Consider the following 20,242-nt stretch of genomic DNA (forward strand, 5'->3'; position numbering starts at 1 on the left):
AGTCACCAGACTGGCTTTAGAGTCACCAGACTGGCTTTAGAGTCACCAGACTGGCTTTAGAGTCACAAGACTGGCTTTAGAGTCACCAGACTGGCTTTAGAGTCACCAGACTGGCTTTAGAGTCACCAGACTGGCTTTAGAGTCACAAGACTGGCTTTAGAGTCACAAGACTGGCTTTAGAGTCACCCGACTGGCTTTAGAGTCACCCGACTGGCTTTAGAGTCACCCGACTGGCTTTAGAGTCACAAGACTGGCTTTAGAGTCACCAGACTGGCTTTAGAGTCACCAGACTGGCTTTAGAGTCATCAGACTGGCTTTAGAGTCATCAGACTGGCTTTAGAGTCACCAGACTGGCTTTAGAGTCACCAGACTGGCTTTAGAGTCACCAGACTGGCTTTAGAGTCACCAGACTGGCTTTAGAGTCACCAGACTGGCTTTAGAGTCACCAGACTGGCTTTAGAGTCACAAGACTGGCTTTAGAGTCACAAGACTGGCTTTAGAGTCACCAGACTGGCTTTAGAGTCACAAGACTGGCTTTAGAGTCACCAGACTGGCTTTAGAGTCACAAGACTGGCTTTAGAGTCACCAGACTGGCTTTAGAGTCACCTTACTCTCTTATCGAGTTGGAATGGGGTGGGTCTTGGGGTTGATAGGAGGGATTACTCTATGCTGATAGGCCTGACTATCTGCCCAGGTGGGTATTGATTGGCTTATTAAGCGGAGTCTGTACGCTGAGTGACTATGATGATTGTTCATTTTTGTTGTTTACGACTAAAACTCTTCTAGAACACTCATCGCCTCCCTATATTCCTTCCCAGAACCCTCTTCATTCTAGAACCCTGTGACGTCACAGTTGACCCCAGCACCTGGCAACCTGGCTACAGAAAAGAGTCTAGAGACACAAACACACGCCTGGTCTCAAATCACACCCTATTTTCCTATGGGCCCTGGTCAGAAGTGATGTAGTACGTAGGAGATAGGGAGCCATTTGGGTACTCGCCTACAGTTAACCATCAACTGAAACTTACACAACATCGTCGAGGTCCATAGCCACTTAGAGAGCAGTAGAGACAGAATGTGCACCCCCTTGTCAACATTAGTCTGTCTATGTCAATATCTACCCTCTGACGGTTGAGTGTGTTCATGTGTGTGTGTGAGGGAAATGGAGTAAGATACAAAAACACACATTTATATATATATATATATTTATTTTTATTTATTTTTTATTTTTATGAAACGCAAAGCAACTCAAAGTATTTAAATACAAATACAAAAACTGTACAAATGTACAAAAACTCTTTATTTACGTCTTTGACCGTACCAAAACCAAGCAGTAGAGAAAGGAAGTGAATTATGTCTGTCTGTTCTGATTCTAGAATACTACCAGAGAGGAAGAGGCGAAGTGAGAGGCTCCACTCCCGTCAAAATCTGACAGAGAGAATATAGCGATAAGCAGACCAAAATGGGGATTTTTTTGTATCAAGGTTTATGAGATAGTGTTGTTAATTTGTTAAGTAAGGCTTATTTGATCGAATAGAAGTTTTGTTCATGTTTAGGTTGTTACGAAGGTACTGATATAAAAGTGGATGCACGAGACATCTCGGCAACTTTAAGAAAACCTTTTATGTTGGAGTTGTGTCTATTGTTCACAGTTGTATCTGCCCTCTCATTGGCTAGAATATTCCCACCTGATCGTATCTGCCCTCTCATTGGCTAGAATATTCCCATCTGATCTCGCCTCCTCTCGCCTGCCTTTCTGTCTTCGCGACAATGACTCCCATTGTTAGGGCAGAGACAAGACCATCTCATCATTATATACAGTATCTCTGATACTAATTCCACAAGATTTGACCTTTCACACCTCCCCCATGACTCCGAGCACAGCTTTCACTTCCGGGTCACAGAAGAATACCGCCGCAGGGTCAGAGTTCACCTGAAACGAGTCCCACGAGTGGTGGAGAGAGAGGAGGGGAGCAGGTCCCCTCTGATTAGAGGTGGAGTCATTGACAGTGACACTGTTGCTATTGGTTACGGTATTGGTGTTCGGAACGCTGATGTCGCTGATGATGGTGTGAGCACCACCAATATGGTGAATGCTGTTGTTGTTGATGGGGCCTGGGAGGTAGGCCCGACCTGAAGCCTGGCAATGGGGTAAATTGGTGCCCAGGTTGGAGGTGAGGTTCTGGGCTGGGTTGAGGCCGAGGCCTGGGTGTCTCCAGTCGTCCTGCTGCTGCCGATGGATCTTCATATGGGCGTTACGACTCTTTATCTTGTAGAACATCCTATGGAGAGAGAGAAAGGGGAGAGAAAGAGGGAGGGAGAGAGAGAGAGAGAGGATGGAGAGAAAGAGCAGAGAGAGGGAGATAGAGAGAAGAGAGAGGGAGAGGAGAGAGGGAGAGAGAGAGAAGAAGAGAGAAGAGAGAGGGAGAAAGAGAGAGGGAGAGAGAAGAAAGAGAGAGAGAGAAGAAGAGAGATGAGAGAGGGAGAGAGTGGCGAGAGAAGAGAGAGGGAGAGAGAAGAGAGATTGGAGAGAGAAGAGAGAGAGAGGAGAGAAGAGATTGGAGAGAGAAGAGAGAGAGAGGAGAGAAGAGAGATTGGAGAGAGAAGAGAGAGAGAGGAGAGAAGAGAGATTGGAGAGAGAAGAGAGAGAGAGAGGGGGGGGGATAGAGAGAAGGAAAAAAGAGGGTGCAAGAAAGAAAAAGAGATGGAGAGATGGAGAGATGGAGAGATGGAGAGATGGATAGATGGATAGATGGAGAGATGGAGAGATGGATAGATGGATAGATGGAGAGATGGGGAGATGGAGAGATGGAGAGATGGAGAGATGGATTAGAGAGTTCAAAGTTGTGCCTGCTGACTTGTGTAAAGATGAGATGTACATTGATGTTGATTCTTCAGTCTCATTGGTCAAACTCACTTTCCACACTGCTTACAGGGGAAGCTGGTAGCCAATGACGGGGCTGGAACCACTACTTCCATCAGTTTAGGGAGGGACACCACCTGTAAAAGGATATTGGAGTACCATAGAATTTTATTCTCTCTAGAAGGAGACATTCTGACTTTGAGCCTCAATAGAACATGAGCCAGCGAATCAGAAGAGCCAGCGAATCAGAAGAGCCAGCGAATCAGAAGAACCAGCGAATCAGAAGAGCCAGCGAATCAGAAGAGCCAGGGAATCAGAAGAGCCAGCGAATCAGGAGAGCCAGCGAATCAGAAAAACCCAGCGAATCAGAAGAGCCAGGGAATCAGAAGAGCCAGCGAATCAGAAAACCCAGCGAATCAGAAAACCCAGCGAATCAGAAAACCCAGCGAATCAGAAGAGCCAGCGAATCAGAAGGGACAGCGAATCAGAAGAGCCAGCGAATCAGAGTTGATGAGAGATGTGTCAAATGGAAACCGTGTAGAAATGATACATTTCTACTATGTTCAGTTTGTCCAGCTTGCTAACCGTCATCAAAATGAAAGCTAGACAGTCAGGGAGAAGAGAAGATTCCAAAAGCAATGAAGTTTTTGATAGAGAACTATCCCTAACTCCGATACATATATAATATATAATAATTTAAGTATGGCCTCCGGACCTCTGTGAGATGGGGGGCAAGAGACAGGAGACAGAGAGAGAGAGGGAGAGAGACAGACACAGACGAGAGAGACGAGAGAGAGACAGAGAGAGAGACAGAAGAGAAAGAGAGAGAGAAGAGAAGAGAAAGAACGAGAGAGAGAAGAGAGAGAGCAGAACCAGAAAGAAAGAGAGAGACAGAAAGAAAGAGAGACAGACAGACAGAGAGAGACGAAGAAAGAGAGAGAGAGAGAGCGAGGAGAGAGGAGAGAGAAAGAAAGAGAGAGAAAGAAAGAGAGAGAGCGAGAGAGAGACCGACAGAAAGAGAACAGACAGACAGACAGAAAGAGAGACAGAAAGAAAGAAAGAAGACAGAGAGCAGACAGAACAGAGAGAGACAGAAAGAAAGAGAGAGAGAGAGCGAGAGAGAGAAGAAGCCAGAAGAAAGAGCAGAGAAGAAGAGAGGAAAAAAGAGAGAAAGAAAGAGAGAGAGAGAAGAGAGAGAAAGAAAGAGAGCAGAGAGACAGAAAAGAAAGAGAGAGACAGAAAGAAGAGAGACAGAGAGACAGAGAGAGAGAGATTAGAGAGACAGACAGACAGGCAGAAAGAGAGAGAGAGAGAGATGACAGAGAGAGAGAGGAGAAAGAGAAGAAGAAGAGAGAGAGAGAGAGGTAGGTACAAAGGTTTCAGTTTAATGACAGTATTAATAGCACACATCACTACCTAGAGTAGAGAGAGACAGAGAGAGAGAGAGAGAGAGAGAGAGAGAGAGAGAGAGAGAGAGAGAGAGAGAGAGAGAGAGAGAGAGAGAGAGAGAGAGAGAGAGAGAGAGAGAGAGAGAGAGAGAGAGAGAGAGAGAGAGAGAGAGAGAGAGAGAGAGAGAGGGAAGGAGAGAGACAGAGACAGAGAGAGAGAGACAGAGAGAGAGAGGAGAGAGAGAGAGAGAGAGAGAGAGAGAGAGAGAGACAGAGAGACAGAGGAGAGAGAGAGAGAATATGTTAAGTACAAAGGTTTCCCATTTAATAACAGTACTACAGTACTAATAGCAGTGTGGTTTGTGTGATGTGTGCTGCGGGTTAGGTCGTGTGGTTTACCTGAAATACTGACTGACACACACACACACACACACACACACACACACACACACACACACACACACACAGCTGTCTACTAATAGCCTAATTAGTCTAATGACTAATAGCGTCTAATAGACAAGGAACCTCCCTGTCCAGCTAACGAGAGTTTGATCTGGTACTGAGGTAAAGGTACTGTATAGTGGGTTTAGACTACAGTACTGTATAGTGGGTTTTAGACTACAGCACTGTATAGTGGGTTTAGACTAACAGTACTGTATAGTGGGTTTAGACTACAGTACTGTATAGTGGGTTTAGACTACAGTACTGTATAGTGGGTCTAGACTACAGTACTGTATAGTGGGTTTAGACTACAGTACGGTATAGTGGGTCTAGACTACAGTACTGTATAGTGGGTTTAGACTACAGTACTGTATAGTGGGTTTAGACTACAGTACTGTATAGTGGGTTTAGACTACAGTACTGTATAGTGGGTTAGACTACAGTACTGTATAGTGGGTTTAGACTACAGTACTGTATAGTGGGTTTAGACTACAGTACTGTATAGTGGGTTTAGACTACAGCACTGTATAGTGGGTTTAGACTACAGTACTGTATAGTGGGTTTAGACTACAGTACTGTATAGTGGGTTTAGACTACAGTACTGTATAGTGGATTAATCTACAGTACTGTATAGTGGGTTTAGACTACAGTACTGTATAGTGGGTTTAGACTACAGTACTGTATAGTGGGTTTAGACTACAGTACTGTATAGTGGGTTTAGACTACAGTACTGTATAGTGGGTCTAGACTACAGTACTGTATAGTGGGTTTAGACTACAGTACTGTATAGTGGGTTTAGACTACAGTACTGTATAGTGGGTTTAGACTACAGTACTGTATAGTGGGTTTAGACTACAGTACTGGATAGTGGGTTTAGACTACAGTACTGTATAGTGGGTTTAGACTACAGTACTGTATAGTGGGTTTAGACTACAGTACTGTATAGTGGGTTTAGACTACAGTACTGTATAGTGGGTTTAGACTACAGTACTGTAGGGTGGGTCTAGACTACAGTGCTGTAGGGTGGGTCTAGACTACAGTACTGTATAGTGGGTCTAGACTACAGTACTGTAGGGTGGGTCTAGACTACAGTACTGTATAGTGGGTTTAGACTACAGTACTGTATAGTGGGTCTAGACTACAGTACTGTATAGTGGGTTTAGACTACAGTACTGTATAGTGGGTTTAGACTACAGTACTGGATAGTGGGTTTAGACTACAGTACTGTATAGTGGGTTTAGAATACAGTAATGGATAGTGGGTTTAGGCTACAGTACTGTATAGTGGGTTTAGACTACAGTACTGGATAGTGGGTCTAGACTACAGTACTGTATAGTGGGTTTAGAATACAGTAATGGATAGTGGGTTTAGAATACAGTAATGGATAGTGGGTTTAGAATACAGTACTGGATAGTGGGTCTAGACTACAGTACTGTAGGGTGGGTTTAGACTACAGTACTGTAGGGTGGGTTTAGACAACAGTACTGTATAGTGGGTTTAGACTACAGTAATGGACAGTGAGTTTAGACTACGGTACTGTATAGTGGGTCTAGACTACAGTACTGTATAGTGGGTCTAGACTACAGTACTGTATAGTGGGTCTAGACTACAGTACTGTAGGGTGGGTTTAGACTACAGCACTGTATAGTGGGTTTAGACTACAGCGCTGCATAGTGGGTCTAGACTACAGTACTGTAGGGTGGGTCTAGACTACAGTACTGGATAGTGGGTCTAGACTACAGTACTGGATAGTGGGTTTAGACTACAGTACTGTAGGGTGGGTCTAGACTACAGTACTGTAGGGTGGGTCTAGACTACAGTACTGTATAGTGGGTCTAGACTACAGTACTGTAGGGTGGGTCTAGACTACAGTAATGTATAGTGGGTTTAGACTACAGTACTGGATAGTGGGTCTAGACTACAGTACTGTATAGTGGGTTTAGACTACAGTACTGTATAGTGGGTTTAGACTACAGTACTGTATAGTGGGTTTAGACTACAGTACTGGATAGTGGGTCTAGACTACAGTACTGTATAGTGGGTTTAGACTACAGTACTGTATAGTGGGTTTAGACTACAGTACTGTATAGTGGGTTTAGACTACAGTACTGTAGGGTGGGTCTAGACTACAGTGCTGTAGGGTGGGTCTAGACTACAGTACTGTATAGTGGGTCTAGACTACAGTACTGTAGGGTGGGTCTAGACTACAGTAATGTATAGTGGGTCTAGACTACAGTACTGTATAGTGGGTCTAGACTACAGTACTGTATAGTGGGTTTAGACTACAGTACTGTATAGTGGGTTTAGAATACAGTAATGGATAGTGGGTTTAGACTACAGTACTGTATAGTGGGTTTAGACTACAGTACTGGATAGTGGGTTTAGACTACAGTACTGTATAGTGGGTTTAGAATACAGTAATGGATAGTGGGTTTAGGCTACAGTACTGTATAGTGGGTTTAGACTACAGTACTGGATAGTGGGTCTAGACTACAGTACTGTATAGTGGGTTTAGACTACAGTACTGTATAGTGGGTTTAGAATACAGTAATGGATAGTGGGTTTAGAATACAGTAATGGATAGTGGGTTTAGAATACAGTACTGGATAGTGGGTCTAGACTACAGTACTGTAGGGTGGGTTTAGACTACAGTACTGTAGGGTGGGTTTAGACGACAGTACTGTATAGTGGGTTTAGACTACAGTAATGGACAGTGAGTTTAGACTACAGTACTGTATAGTGGGTCTAGACTACAGTACTGTATAGTGGGTCTAGACTACAGTACTGTATAGTGGGTCTAGACTACAGTACTGTAGGGTGGGTTTAGACTACAGCACTGTATAGTGGGTCTAGACTACAGTACTGTAGGGTGGGTCTAGACTACAGTACTGGATAGTGGGTCTAGACTACAGTACTGTATAGTGGGTCTAGACTACAGTACTGTAGGGTGGGTTTAGACTACAGTACTGTATAGTGGGTCTAGACTACAGTACTGTAGGGTGGGTCTAGACTACAGTACTGGATAGTGGGTCTAGACTACAGTACTGTACAGTGGGTTTAGACTATAGTACTGTATAGTGGGTTTAGACTACAGTACTGTATAGTGGGTTTAGACTATAGTACTGTATAGTGGGTCTAGACTACAGTACTGTAGGGTGGGTCTAGACTACAGTACTGGATAGTGGGTCTAGACTACAGTACTGTACAGTGGGTTTAGACTACAGTACTGTATAGTGGGTTTAGACTACAGTACTGTATAGTGGGTTTAGACTACAGTACTGTATAGTGGGTTTAGACTACAGTACTGTATAGTGGGTTTAGACTACAGTACTGTATAGTGGGTTTAGACTACAGTACTGTATAGTGGGTTTAGACTACAGTACTGTATAGTGGGTTAGACTACAGTACTGTATAGTGGGTTTAGACTACAGTACTGTATAGTGGGTTTAGACTACAGTACTGGATAGTGGGTTTAGACTACAGTACTGTAGGGTGGGTCTAGACTACAGTACTGTAGGGTGGGTCTAGACTACAGTACTGTATAGTGGGTCTAGACTACAGTACTGTAGGGTGGGTCTAGACTACAGTAATGTATAGTGGGTTTAGACTACAGTACTGGATAGTGGGTCTAGACTACAGTACTGGATAGTGGGTCTAGACTACAGTACTGTATAGTGGGTTTAGACTACAGAACTGTATAGTGGGTTTAGACTACAGTACTGTATAGTGGGTTTAGACTACAGTACTGTATAGTGGGTCTAGACTACAGTACTGTATAGTGGGTTTAGACTACAGTACTGTATAGTGGGTTTAGACTACAGTACTGTAGAGTGGGTTTAGACTACAGTACTGTATAGTGGGTTTAGACTACAGTACTGGATAGTGGGTTTAGACTACAGTACTGTATAGTGGGTTTAGACTACAGTACTGTATAGTGGGTTTAGACTACAGTACTGTATAGTGGGTTTAGACTACAGTACTGTAGGGTGGGTCTAGACTACAGTGCTGTAGGGTGGGTCTAGACTACAGTACTGTATAGTGGGTCTAGACTACAGTACTGTAGGGTGGGTCTAGACTACAGTAATGTATAGTGGGTCTAGACTACAGTACTGTATAGTGGGTCTAGACTACAGTACTCTATAGTGGGTTTAGACTACAGTACTGTATAGTGGGTTTAGAATACAGTAATGGATAGTGGGTTTAGACTACAGTACTGTATAGTGGGTTTAGACTACAGTACTGGATAGTGGGTTTAGACTACAGTACTGTATAGTGGGTTTAGAATACAGTAATGGATAGTGGGTTTAGGCTACAGTACTGTATAGTGGGTTTAGACTACAGTACTGGATAGTGGGTCTAGACTACAGTACTGTATAGTGGGTTTAGACTACAGTACTGTATAGTGGGTTTAGAATACAGTAATGGATAGTGGGTTTAGAATACAGTAATGGATAGTGGGTTTAGAATACAGTACTGTAGGGTGGGTTTAGACGACAGTACTGTATAGTGGGTTTAGACTACAGTAATGGACAGTGAGTTTAGACTACAGTACTGTATAGTGGGTCTAGACTACAGTACTGTATAGTGGGTCTAGACTACAGTACTGTATAGTGGGTCTAGACTACAGTACTGTAGGGTGGGTTTAGACTACAGCACTGTATAGTGGGTTTAGACTACAGTGCTGCATAGTGGGTCTAGACTACAGTACTGTAGGGTGGGTCTAGACTACAGTACTGGATAGTGGGTCTAGACTACAGTACTGTATAGTGGGTCTAGACTACAGTACTGTAGGGTGGGTTTAGACTACAGTACTGTATAGTGGGTCTAGACTACAGTACTGTAGGGTGGGTCTAGACTACAGTACTGGATAGTGGGTTTAGACTACAGTACTGTACAGTGGGTTTAGACTACAGTACTGTATAGTGGGTTAGACTACAGTACTGTATAGTGGGTTTAGACTACAGTACTGTATAGTGGGTTTAGACTACAGTACTGTATAGTGGGTTAGACTACAGTACTGTATAGTGGGTTTAGACTACAGTACTGTATAGTGGGTTTAGACTACAGTACTGGATAGTGGGTTTAGACTACAGTACTGTAGGGTGGGTCTAGACTACAGTACTGTAGGGTGGGTCTAGACTACAGTACTGTATAGTGGGTCTAGACTACAGTACTGTAGGGTGGGTCTAGACTACAGTAATGTATAGTGGGTTTAGACTACAGTACTGGATAGTGGGTCTAGACTACAGTACTGGATAGTGGGTCTAGACTACAGTACTGTATAGTGGGTTTAGACTACAGAACTGTATAGTGGGTTTAGACTACAGTACTGTATAGTGGGTTTAGACTACAGTACTGTATAGTGGGTCTAGACTACAGTACTGTATAGTGGGTTTAGACTACAGTACTGTATAGTGGGTTTAGACTACAGTACTGTAGAGTGGGTTTAGACTACAGTACTGTATAGTGGGTTTAGACTACAGTACTGGATAGTGGGTTTAGACTACAGTACTGTATAGTGGGTTTAGACTACAGTACTGTATAGTGGGTTTAGACTACAGTACTGTATAGTGGGTTTAGACTACAGTACTGTAGGGTGGGTCTAGACTACAGTGCTGTAGGGTGGGTCTAGACTACAGTACTGTATAGTGGGTCTAGACTACAGTACTGTAGGGTGGGTCTAGACTACAGTAATGTATAGTGGGTCTAGACTACAGTACTGTATAGTGGGTCTAGACTACAGTACTCTATAGTGGGTTTAGACTACAGTACTGTATAGTGGGTTTAGAATACAGTACTGTATAGTGGGTTTAGACTACAGTACTGGATAGTGGGTTTAGACTACAGTACTGGATAGTGGGTTTAGACTACAGTACTGTATAGTGGGTTTAGAATACAGTAATGGATAGTGGGTTTAGGCTACAGTACTGTATAGTGGGTTTAGACTACAGTACTGGATAGTGGGTCTAGACTACAGTACTGTATAGTGGGTTTAGACTACAGTACTGTATAGTGGGTTTAGAATACAGTAATGGATAGTGGGTTAGAATACAGTAATGGATAGTGGGTTTAGAATACAGTACTGTAGGGTGGGTTTAGACGACAGTACTGTATAGTGGGTTTAGACTACAGTAATGGACAGTGAGTTTTAGACTACAGTACTGTATAGTGGGTCTAGACTACAGTACTGTATAGTGGGTCTAGACTACAGTACTGTATAGTGGGTCTAGACTACAGTACTGTAGGGTGGGTTTAGACTACAGCACTGTATAGTGGGTTTAGACTACAGTGCTGCATAGTGGGTCTAGACTACAGTACTGTAGGGTGGGTCTAGACTACAGTACTGGATAGTGGGTCTAGACTACAGTACTGTATAGTGGGTCTAGACTACAGTACTGTAGGGTGGGTTTAGACTACAGTACTGTATAGTGGGTCTAGACTACAGTACTGTAGGGTGGGTCTAGACTACAGTACTGGATAGTGGGTTTAGACTACAGTACTGTACAGTGAGTTAGACTACAGTACTGTATAGTGGGTTTAGACTACAGTAATGTATAGTGGGTTTAGACTACAGTACTGGATAGTGGGTCTAGACTACAGTACTGGATAGTGGGTTTAGACTACAGAACTGTATAGTGGGTTTAGACTACAGTACTGTATAGTGGGTTTAGACTACAGTACTGTATAGTGGGTCTAGACTACAGTACTGTATAGTGGGTTTAGACTACAGTACTGTATAGTGGGTTTAGACTACAGTACTGTATAGTGGGTTTAGACTACAGTACTGTATAGTGGGTTTAGACTACAGTACTGGATAGTGGGTTTAGACTACAGTACTGTATAGTGGGTTTAGACTACAGTACTGTATAGTGGGTTTAGACTACAGTACTGTATAGTGGGTTTTAGACTACAGTACTGTAGGGTGGGTCTAGACTACAGTGCTGTAGGGTGGGTCTAGACTACAGTACTGTATAGTGGGTCTAGACTACAGTACTGTAGGGTGGGTCTAGACTACAGTAATGTATAGTGGGTCTAGACTACAGTACTGTATAGTGGGTCTAGACTACAGTACTGTATAGTGGGTTTAGACTAAAGTACTGTATAGTGGGTTTAGAATACACTAATGGATAGTGGGTTTAGACTACAGTACTGTATAGTGGGTTTAGACTACAGTACTGGATAGTGGGTTTAGACTACAGTACTGTATAGTGGGTTTAGAATACAGTAATGGATAGTGGGTTTAGGCTACAGTACTGTATAGTGGGTTTAGACTACAGTACTGGATAGTGGGTCTAGACTACAGTACTGTATAGTGGTTTTAGACTACAGTACTGTATAGTGGGTTTAGAATACAGTAATGGATAGTGGGTTTAGAATACAGTAATGGATAGTGGGTTTAGAATACAGTACTGGATAGTGGGTCTAGACTACAGTACTGTAGGGTGGGTTTAGACTACAGTACTGTAGGGTGGGTTTAGACGACAGTACTGTATAGTGGGTTTAGACTACAGTAATGGACAGTGAGTTTAGACTACAGTACTGTATAGTGGGTCTAGACTACAGTACTGTATAGTGGGTCTAGACTACAGTACTGTATAGTGGGTCTAGACTACAGCACTGTATAGTGGGTTTAGACTACAGTGCTGCATAGCGGGTCTAGACTACAGTACTGTAGGGTGGGTCTAGACTACAGTACTGGATAGTGGGTCTAGACTACAGTACTGTATAGTGGGTCTAGACTACAGTACTGTAGGGTGGGTTTAGACTACAGTACTGTATAGTGGGTCTAGACTACAGTACTGTAGGGTGGGTCTAGACTACAGTACTGGATAGTGGGTCTAGACTACAGTACTGTACAGTGGGTTTAGACTATAGTACTGTATAGTGGGTTTAGACTACAGTACTGTATAGTGGGTTTAGACTATAGTACTGTATAGTGGGTCTAGACTACAGTACTGTAGGGTGGGTCTAGACTACAGTACTGGATAGTGGGTCTAGACTACAGTACTGTACAGTGGGTTTAGACTACAGTACTGTATAGTGGGTTTAGACTACAGTACTGTATAGTGGGTTTAGACTACAGTACTGTATAGTGGGTTTAGACTACAGTACTGTATAGTGGGTTTAGACTACAGTAATGGATAGTGGGTCTAGACTACAGCACTGTATAGTGGGTTTAGACTACAGTACTGTATAGTGGGTCTAGACTACAGTACTGTATAGTGGGTCTAGACTACAGTACTGTATCGTGGGACTAGACTACAGTAATGGATAGTGGGTCTAGACTACAGTACTGTACAGTGGGTTTAGACTACAGTAATGTAGGGTGGGACTAGACTACAGTACTGTATAGTGGGTTTAGACTACAGTACTGTATAGTGGGTTTAGACTACAGTACTCTATAGTGGGTTTAGACTACAGTAATGGATAGTGGGTTTAGACTACAGTAATGGATAGTGGGTCTAGACTACAGTACTGTATAGTGGGTTTAGACTACAGTACTGTATAGTGGGTTTAGACTACAGTAATGGATAGTGGGTTTAGACTACAGTACTGTATAGTGGGTTTAGACTACAGTACTGTAAAGTGGGTCTAGACTACAGTACTGTATAGTGGGTTTAGACTACAGTACTGTATAGTGGGTTTAGACTACAGTACTGTATAGTGGGTTTAGACTACAGTACTGTAAAATGGGTCTAGACTACAGTACTGGATAGTGGGTTTAGACTACAGTACTGTAAAGTGGGTCTAGACTACAGTACTGTATAGTGGGTTTAGACTACAGTACTGTATAGTGGGTTTAGACTACAGTACTGTAAAATGGGTCTAGACTACAGTACTGGATAGTGGGTTTAGACTACAGTACTGTATAGTGGGTTTAGACTACAGTACTGTATTATACAGTGGAAGTAAGTTAATGACAGTGGGTCTATGTTTAGCTGACAGTCTGTGTGAAGAATCAGCATAGAAGTCATGGAACATGTTGATGAGTGGAGATATGGGTGAGAGGTCAGAGGTCATGGAACATGTTGATGAGTGGAGATATGGGTGAGAGCTCAGAGGTCTTGGAACATGTTGATGAGTGGAGATATGGGTGAGAGGTCAGAGGTCATGGAACATCAACAGGGCTGTAGTGGAGCGGGTCAAGTGTTTCAAGTCATTACCGCCCACATCTTTACCATAAACGTCAGTAAATGGCCCACATCTGTACCATAAACGTCAGTAAATGGCCCACATCTTTTCCATAAATGTCATTAAATGGCCCACATCTTTACCATAAACGTCAGTAAATGGCCCACATCTTTTCCATAAATGTCAGTAAATCACAGCTTTACCATAAACGTCAGTAAATGGCCCACATCTTTTCCATAAATGTCACCAAATGGCCCACATCTTTTCCATAAACTTCAGTAAATGGCCCATATCTTTTCCATGCACGCCAGTAAATGGCCCGCATCTTTTCCATAAATGCCAGTAAATGGCCCACATCTTTACCATAAACGTCAGTAAATGGCCATGCGCTAACTCAAGGTTACACGCTTATTCACCCCACTGAATACTAATGCTAGGCAATGCTAGCTTGCCTTAGTGTCTGTCACTGGTATATTAAAAACACAATTCATTATTTAATGAATTCATGACTAAATTACTTTTAATAATTTGCATTATAATCACACATCAGGTTTTCTTCATTTTTTTCAAAAAAATACAATTCAATCGCCACTATCGAGGTTTTTCCAGCCCCTCGTGACATTACTAAAACAACTCTTAGTTCCTCGACTAAAACACACAAATACACTTCTTGAAGGATGACAATTCATTTCAGTAGTGGAAGCGAAAACAGATAACAGCATTTAGGCCTGAAACTAAAGTAGTGGAAGGCTCGCCCCGGGGCAAAGCTGGATGACTCCTGCCCAATACTCTGATCAATTATTTTGAAAAAACATTCATTCATCTCTGCATTTGGAATGTGGTGTTAACCTGTTTACATGGGTCCACTGGGGCGGGGGATATACCTCATAGGCAGGAATATGAACAAGCGTATTAAAAACGCAGAGAGCAACAAAGAAATCGAGCGCTGTACTGACAGGAGTCCTCCAGCTTAGTCCCGGGCGAGCCTCCATTGCGGGTGCTATACAGTTGAGGTTTGAGGGGTCCATGGGATATAGGTTGTCTTAATGAAAACTCCACAGACATGGTCCATGTGGTGTGACTCGCTAAGTAGCTATAATCCCTCTCCAAGCGGGTTCTGGGGTTCTTGACTAAGGGCAGGGAGCACCTCACTCCGGAAGTAGGGGGGCTTGACGAACCACATTGGTTTGCCGATTTGTAGGCCATCCTAGTCATTGCTCATCAGGTCCACATTAACTCCTCTCCAAATGTCTCTCTCACCCTCTGCAAGCACTCTCCCCCGTGCATCTAGAATCAATAGAACACATCTATCTAGATTCTAGAACCAATAGAACATGCCTATCTAGATTCTAGAACCAATAGAACACATCTATCTAGATTCTAAAACCAATAGAACACACCTATCTAGATTCTAGAACCAATAGAACACACCTATCTAGATTCTAGAACCAATAGAACACACCTATCTAGATTCTAGAACCAATAGAACACACCTATCTAGATTCTAGAACCAATAGAACACACCTATCTAGATTCTAGAACCAATAGAACACACCTATCTAGATTCTAGAACCAATAGAACACACCTATCTAGATTCTAGAACCAATAGAACACAGTAAACAAATGCATCAAGTCATGCATATTCATATACTGTACATGTCACCATAGAATTAGGAATCAGAATACTAGATTGGACGTTTCATTAATATAAAATCTTAACTTTACCCCACCAAACCCACCAAACCCAGTAAAACTACTAAAACCCAGATAGAGAGATCGATATCTTGTAAAACGACTGAGATTATTGGTTTTATTGGACTGTTGTGAAAACACGAGTTGAATTCCATCCGTCTGGTTGAAAGAGACGCCTTTGGATCCGTGCTCTCGATGTATCACCCACAAACACCTACCCAAAGGTCATTACAATCCAACCAGATGTACTACAAGTTCTGCACGTGATACTGTCAGTGCACAGAGCTGCGGGCATGTGGACTAGAGGAGGAAACAGAATGTATAGCTAGCTCGTGATTGCTGGAAAACAGCCAATGCAGTTCTGATACAGAGGCAATGAGTGTTCCAACAAGTACAGCAATCTGCGATTAATGGAACCACAGGGCCTATAGCAGCCCCTCTAGACCAGGTGATTAATGGAACTACAGGGCCTATAGCAGCCCCTCTAGACCAGGTGATTAATGGAACTACAGGGCCTATAGCAGCCCCTCTAGACCAGGTGATTAATGGAACTACAGGGCCTATAGCAGCCACTCTAGACCAGGTGATTAATGGAACTACAGGGCCTATAGCAGCCACTCTAGACCAGGTGATTAATGGAACTACAGGGCCTATAGCAGCCCCTCTAGACCAGGTGATTAATGGAACTACAGGGCCTATAGCAGCCACTCTAGACCAGGTGATTAATGGAACTACAGGGCCTATAGCAGCCACTCTAGACCAGGTGATTAATGGAACCACAGGGCCTATAGCAGCCACTCTAGACCAGGTGATTAATGGAACTACAGGGCCTATAGCAGCCCCTCTACACCAGGTGATTAATGGAACTACAGGGCCTATAGCAGCCCCTCTAGACCAGGTGATGACATCGCACAGACACATTGTGCTGGGAGATACGTGTGTGTCAGGGAAAATGCCACAAAAAAATAAATGTTGTGTAAATGGTACAAGTCAATTCAACAATCTCTAGAAGAATCTACTAGCTAATTGCCTTTGCAAAAATATATATGTCTTACTAGGTGTGTATGTATAGCATATTTATTTATTTTAATTTAACCTTTTTATTTAACTAGGCAAGTCAGTTAAGAACAATTTCTTATTTACAATAACCCGGACGACGATGGGCCAATTGTGCGCCGCCTTATGGGACTCCCAATCACGGCCGGTTGTGAAACAGCCTGGAATAGAACCAGGGTCTGTAATGATGCCTCTAGCACTGTGATGCAGTGCCTTAGACCACTGCGCCACTCGGGAGCCCAAGTATGATGCATCAGGGTTTGAACTGGGTTAGTTAGCTGTTAGCTAGTTTATCACTAAAGATGATGGTGTGCAAAAACACTCAATATAACGTAACCTCACCCCAATCCGTACAAATGTGCGCAAGTACAACATTCAAACGAGGCTACAAAGAAAACTAATGGGACTGTAGCGACTGTGTTGACTTCAAAATCGGGGGTGTGAACTATGTTTCTATTCAAGCGTTGATCGATATGGTAATGGCTCTATAGCATTGGAGAAAAGTTGAGAAAACGGACCCTCCGTTACATCGGGACGTGTCATGTCGTAGCGTACAGCACACATAAAGCTACTATTTCTGTCTTACAATCTCTCTCCACCAGGTGTAGCACTTCTCTCATCTTTTAAAAACAAGAAATGGACAGTAAGGGGGGGATACCTAGTCATTTGTTTCGTCATCATTGCATGCGATCATCATTCTCACAGCCGCTGTTTACTTCTAAGATCACTTTAGCACCGCCCTAAAAACCCGATTCAAATTCGACACAAAGCTTCAAAGTGGTACGGGGAGAATATAAATAAATATACAGTGGGGAGAACAAGTATTAGATACATTTTGCAGGTTTTCCTACTTACAAAGCATGTAGAGGGCTGTAATTTCTATCATAGGTACACTTCGACTGCGAGAGACGTAATCTAAAACAAAAATCCAGAAAATCAAATTGTATGAATTTTAAGTAATTCATTTGCATTTTATTGCATGACATAAGTATTTGATACATCAGAAAAGCAGAACTTAATATTTGGTACAGAAACCTTTTGTTTGCAAATACAGAGATCATATGTTTCCTGTAGTTCTTGACCAGGTTTGCACACACTGCAGCAGGGATTTTGGCCCACTCCTCCATACAGACCTTCTCCAGATCCTTCAGGTTTCGGGGCTGTCGCTGGGCAATACGGACTTTCAGCTCCCTCCAAAGATTTTCTATTGGGTTCAGGCCTGGAGACTGGCTAGGCCACTCCAGGACATTGAGATGCTTCTTACGGAGCCACTCCTTAGTTGCCCTGGCTGTGTGTTTCGTGTCGTTGTCATGCTGGAAGACCCAGCCACGACCCATCTTCAATGCTCTTACTGAGGGAAGGAGGTTGTTGGCCAAGATCTCGCGAAACATGGTCCCATCCATCCTCCCCTCAATACGGTGCATTCGTCCTGTCCCCTTTGCAGAAAAGCATCCCCAAAGAATGATGTTTCCATCTCCATGCTTCACGGTTGGGATGGTGTTCTTGGGGTTGTACTCATCCTTCTTCGTCCTGCAAATACGACGAGTGGAGTTTAGACCAAAAAGCTCTATTTTTGTCTCATCAGACCACATGACATTCTCCCATTCCTCCTCTGGATCATCCAGATGGTCATTGGCAAACTTCAGACGGGCCTGGACATGCGCTGGCTTGAGCAGGGGGACCTTGCTCAACGGCGTAGTGTGTTACTAATGGTTTTCTTTGAGACTGTGGTCCCAACTCTCTTCAGGTCATTGACCAGGTCCTGCCTTGTAGTTCTGATTCATGATCATTGATGCCCCATGAGGTGAGATCTTGCATGGGGCCCCAGACCGAGGGTGGTTGACCGTCATCTTGAACATCTTCCATTTTCTAATAATTGTGCCAAAAGTTGTTGCCTTCTCACCAAGCTGCTTGCCTATTGTCCTGTAGCCCATCCCAGCCTTGTGCAGGTCTACAATTTTAACCCTGATGTCCTTACACAGCTTTAAGGTCTTGGCCATTGTGGAGAGGTTGGAGTCTGTTTGATTGAGTGTGTGGACAGGTGTCTTTTATACAGGTAACGAGTTCAAACAGGTGCAGTTAACACAGGTAATGAGTGGAGAACAGGAGGGCTTCTTAAATAAAAACTAACAGGTCTGTGAGAGCCGGAAATCGTACTGGTTGGGAGGTGATCAAATACAATTATCATGCAATAAAATGCAAATTAATTACTTAAAAATCCTACAATGCGATTTTCTGGATTTTTGTTTTAGATTCTGTCTCTCACAGTTGATGTGTACCTATGATAAAAATTACAGACCTCTACATGCTTTGTAAGTAGGAAAACCTGCAAAATCCGCAGTGTATCAAATACTTGTTCTCCCCACTGTATGTAATGACACATTATATAAACTCTTTATAGTGTTTTATTTATTTTAGAGGCGATAAGGTGATAAGTTGGACAGATCGAGTGAGAAAAAGCAATTTTACCACACAACATCTCTCCTTCTCACTATCACGCATTAGTTTCGCTTCCCCACCCGCCATTTTTAAAAAGACCCGACGGATCATTGTCTTCTTGAATTATGCAGAAACAGGCAGCGTTTAGGTCATGTAATTGATTCTGTTGTTAAGGGGATAAATTGTGCTATACAATGGTATTGACATTACAGTTGATCTGGAAGTATTACGTTTTTGGGACGCTAAAATAAGGTCAATTGTACGGACCAAGGCGATGTACAAAAGTGAACAAAAGCGATGTCCGTATATGAACAAAAGCTTGTACAACAGTACAAACAAATGATAGTAGCGGCCTGTGTATTAAATGTAACAAAAACCCATGAACAGCTAGCCAACAACAACATAAGCTAAGAGCAGCTAACGAGCAGGAAGAAATGGTAGGCTACCTAGCGCTGAGCTAGCAAATGTTAGCGGATAGCAATTAGCATGCAACTGTTAGATACAAATTATATATCATTAGTGTTGGTCATATAGTGTTGTTCATATGTACAAACATTTATAACAGAAGAAAAAAAATTATATGAGATGCCATCTTGTGCTCATTAACTTACATAAAGTTAGTTAGCTTAGATTAGCTACACTCATATGAATGAGAAAAATCACACCCGTTTTTCACTCGGGCAAAACACTTAAATTCTACAACAAAATTACCAGCAAAATGACCCCAGGGCAAGGAAGTGTGCAGGTAAGACCAAAACCTCCAGCCACCTGAACAACTTCTTCCCCAGTACCGTCGCCCTCAACAACCGGCCACCTGAACAGCTTCTTCCCCTGTACCGTCGCCCTCAACAACCGGCCACCTGAACAACTTCTTCCCCAGTACCGTCGCCCTCAACAACCGGCCACCTGAACAACGTCTTCCCCTGTACCGTCGCCCTCAACAACCAGCCACCTGAACAGCTTCTTCCCCTGTACCGTCGCCCTCAACAACCGGCCACCTGAACAGCTTCTTCCCCAGTACCGTCGCCCTCAACAACCTGCCACCTGAACAGATTCTTCCCCTGTACCGTCGCCCTCAACAACCGGCCACCTGAACAACGTCTTCCCCTGTACCGTCGCCCTCAACAACCGGCCACCTGAACAACGTCTTCCCCTGTACCGTCGCCCTCAACAACCTGCCACCTGAACAACTTCTTCCCCTGTACCGTCGCCCTCAACAACCGGCCACCT

At 43.2% G+C, this 20,242-nt stretch overlaps 2 protein-coding genes across 3 annotated transcripts in view; both read right to left on the reverse strand.

The window, feature by feature from the left end:
- Positions 1 to 1,187: 1,187 nt before the first annotated feature.
- Positions 1,188 to 3,501, reverse strand: LOC109886746 (uncharacterized). The gene is made up of 2 exons (XM_020478344.2): positions 2,918 to 3,501; positions 1,188 to 2,282 (listed from the first exon to the last, which is right to left on the reverse strand). Exons 1-2 carry the CDS (start codon positions 3,052 to 3,054, stop codon positions 1,856 to 1,858), a joined length of 564 nt encoding a protein of 187 aa, XP_020333933.2. The 5' UTR covers positions 3,055 to 3,501; the 3' UTR covers positions 1,188 to 1,855.
- Positions 3,502 to 4,244: 743 nt separating this feature from the next.
- The window catches only part of LOC109884232 (transcriptional-regulating factor 1), a 37,965-nt gene continuing 21,967 nt past the window's right edge, over positions 4,245 to 20,242 (reverse strand). For both annotated transcript variants that reach the window (XM_031791691.1, XM_031791692.1), the window contains one exon: positions 4,245 to 4,279. In XM_031791691.1, coding sequence (XP_031647551.1) covers positions 4,260 to 4,279 — 20 coding nt within the window. In that variant the 3' untranslated portion in view covers positions 4,245 to 4,259. The remainder of the gene's footprint in view (positions 4,280 to 20,242) is intronic.

This window comes from Oncorhynchus kisutch, linkage group LG16 (genome assembly GCF_002021735.2).
Source record: "Oncorhynchus kisutch isolate 150728-3 linkage group LG16, Okis_V2, whole genome shotgun sequence".
Lineage (NCBI taxonomy): Eukaryota > Metazoa > Chordata > Actinopteri > Salmoniformes > Salmonidae > Oncorhynchus > Oncorhynchus kisutch.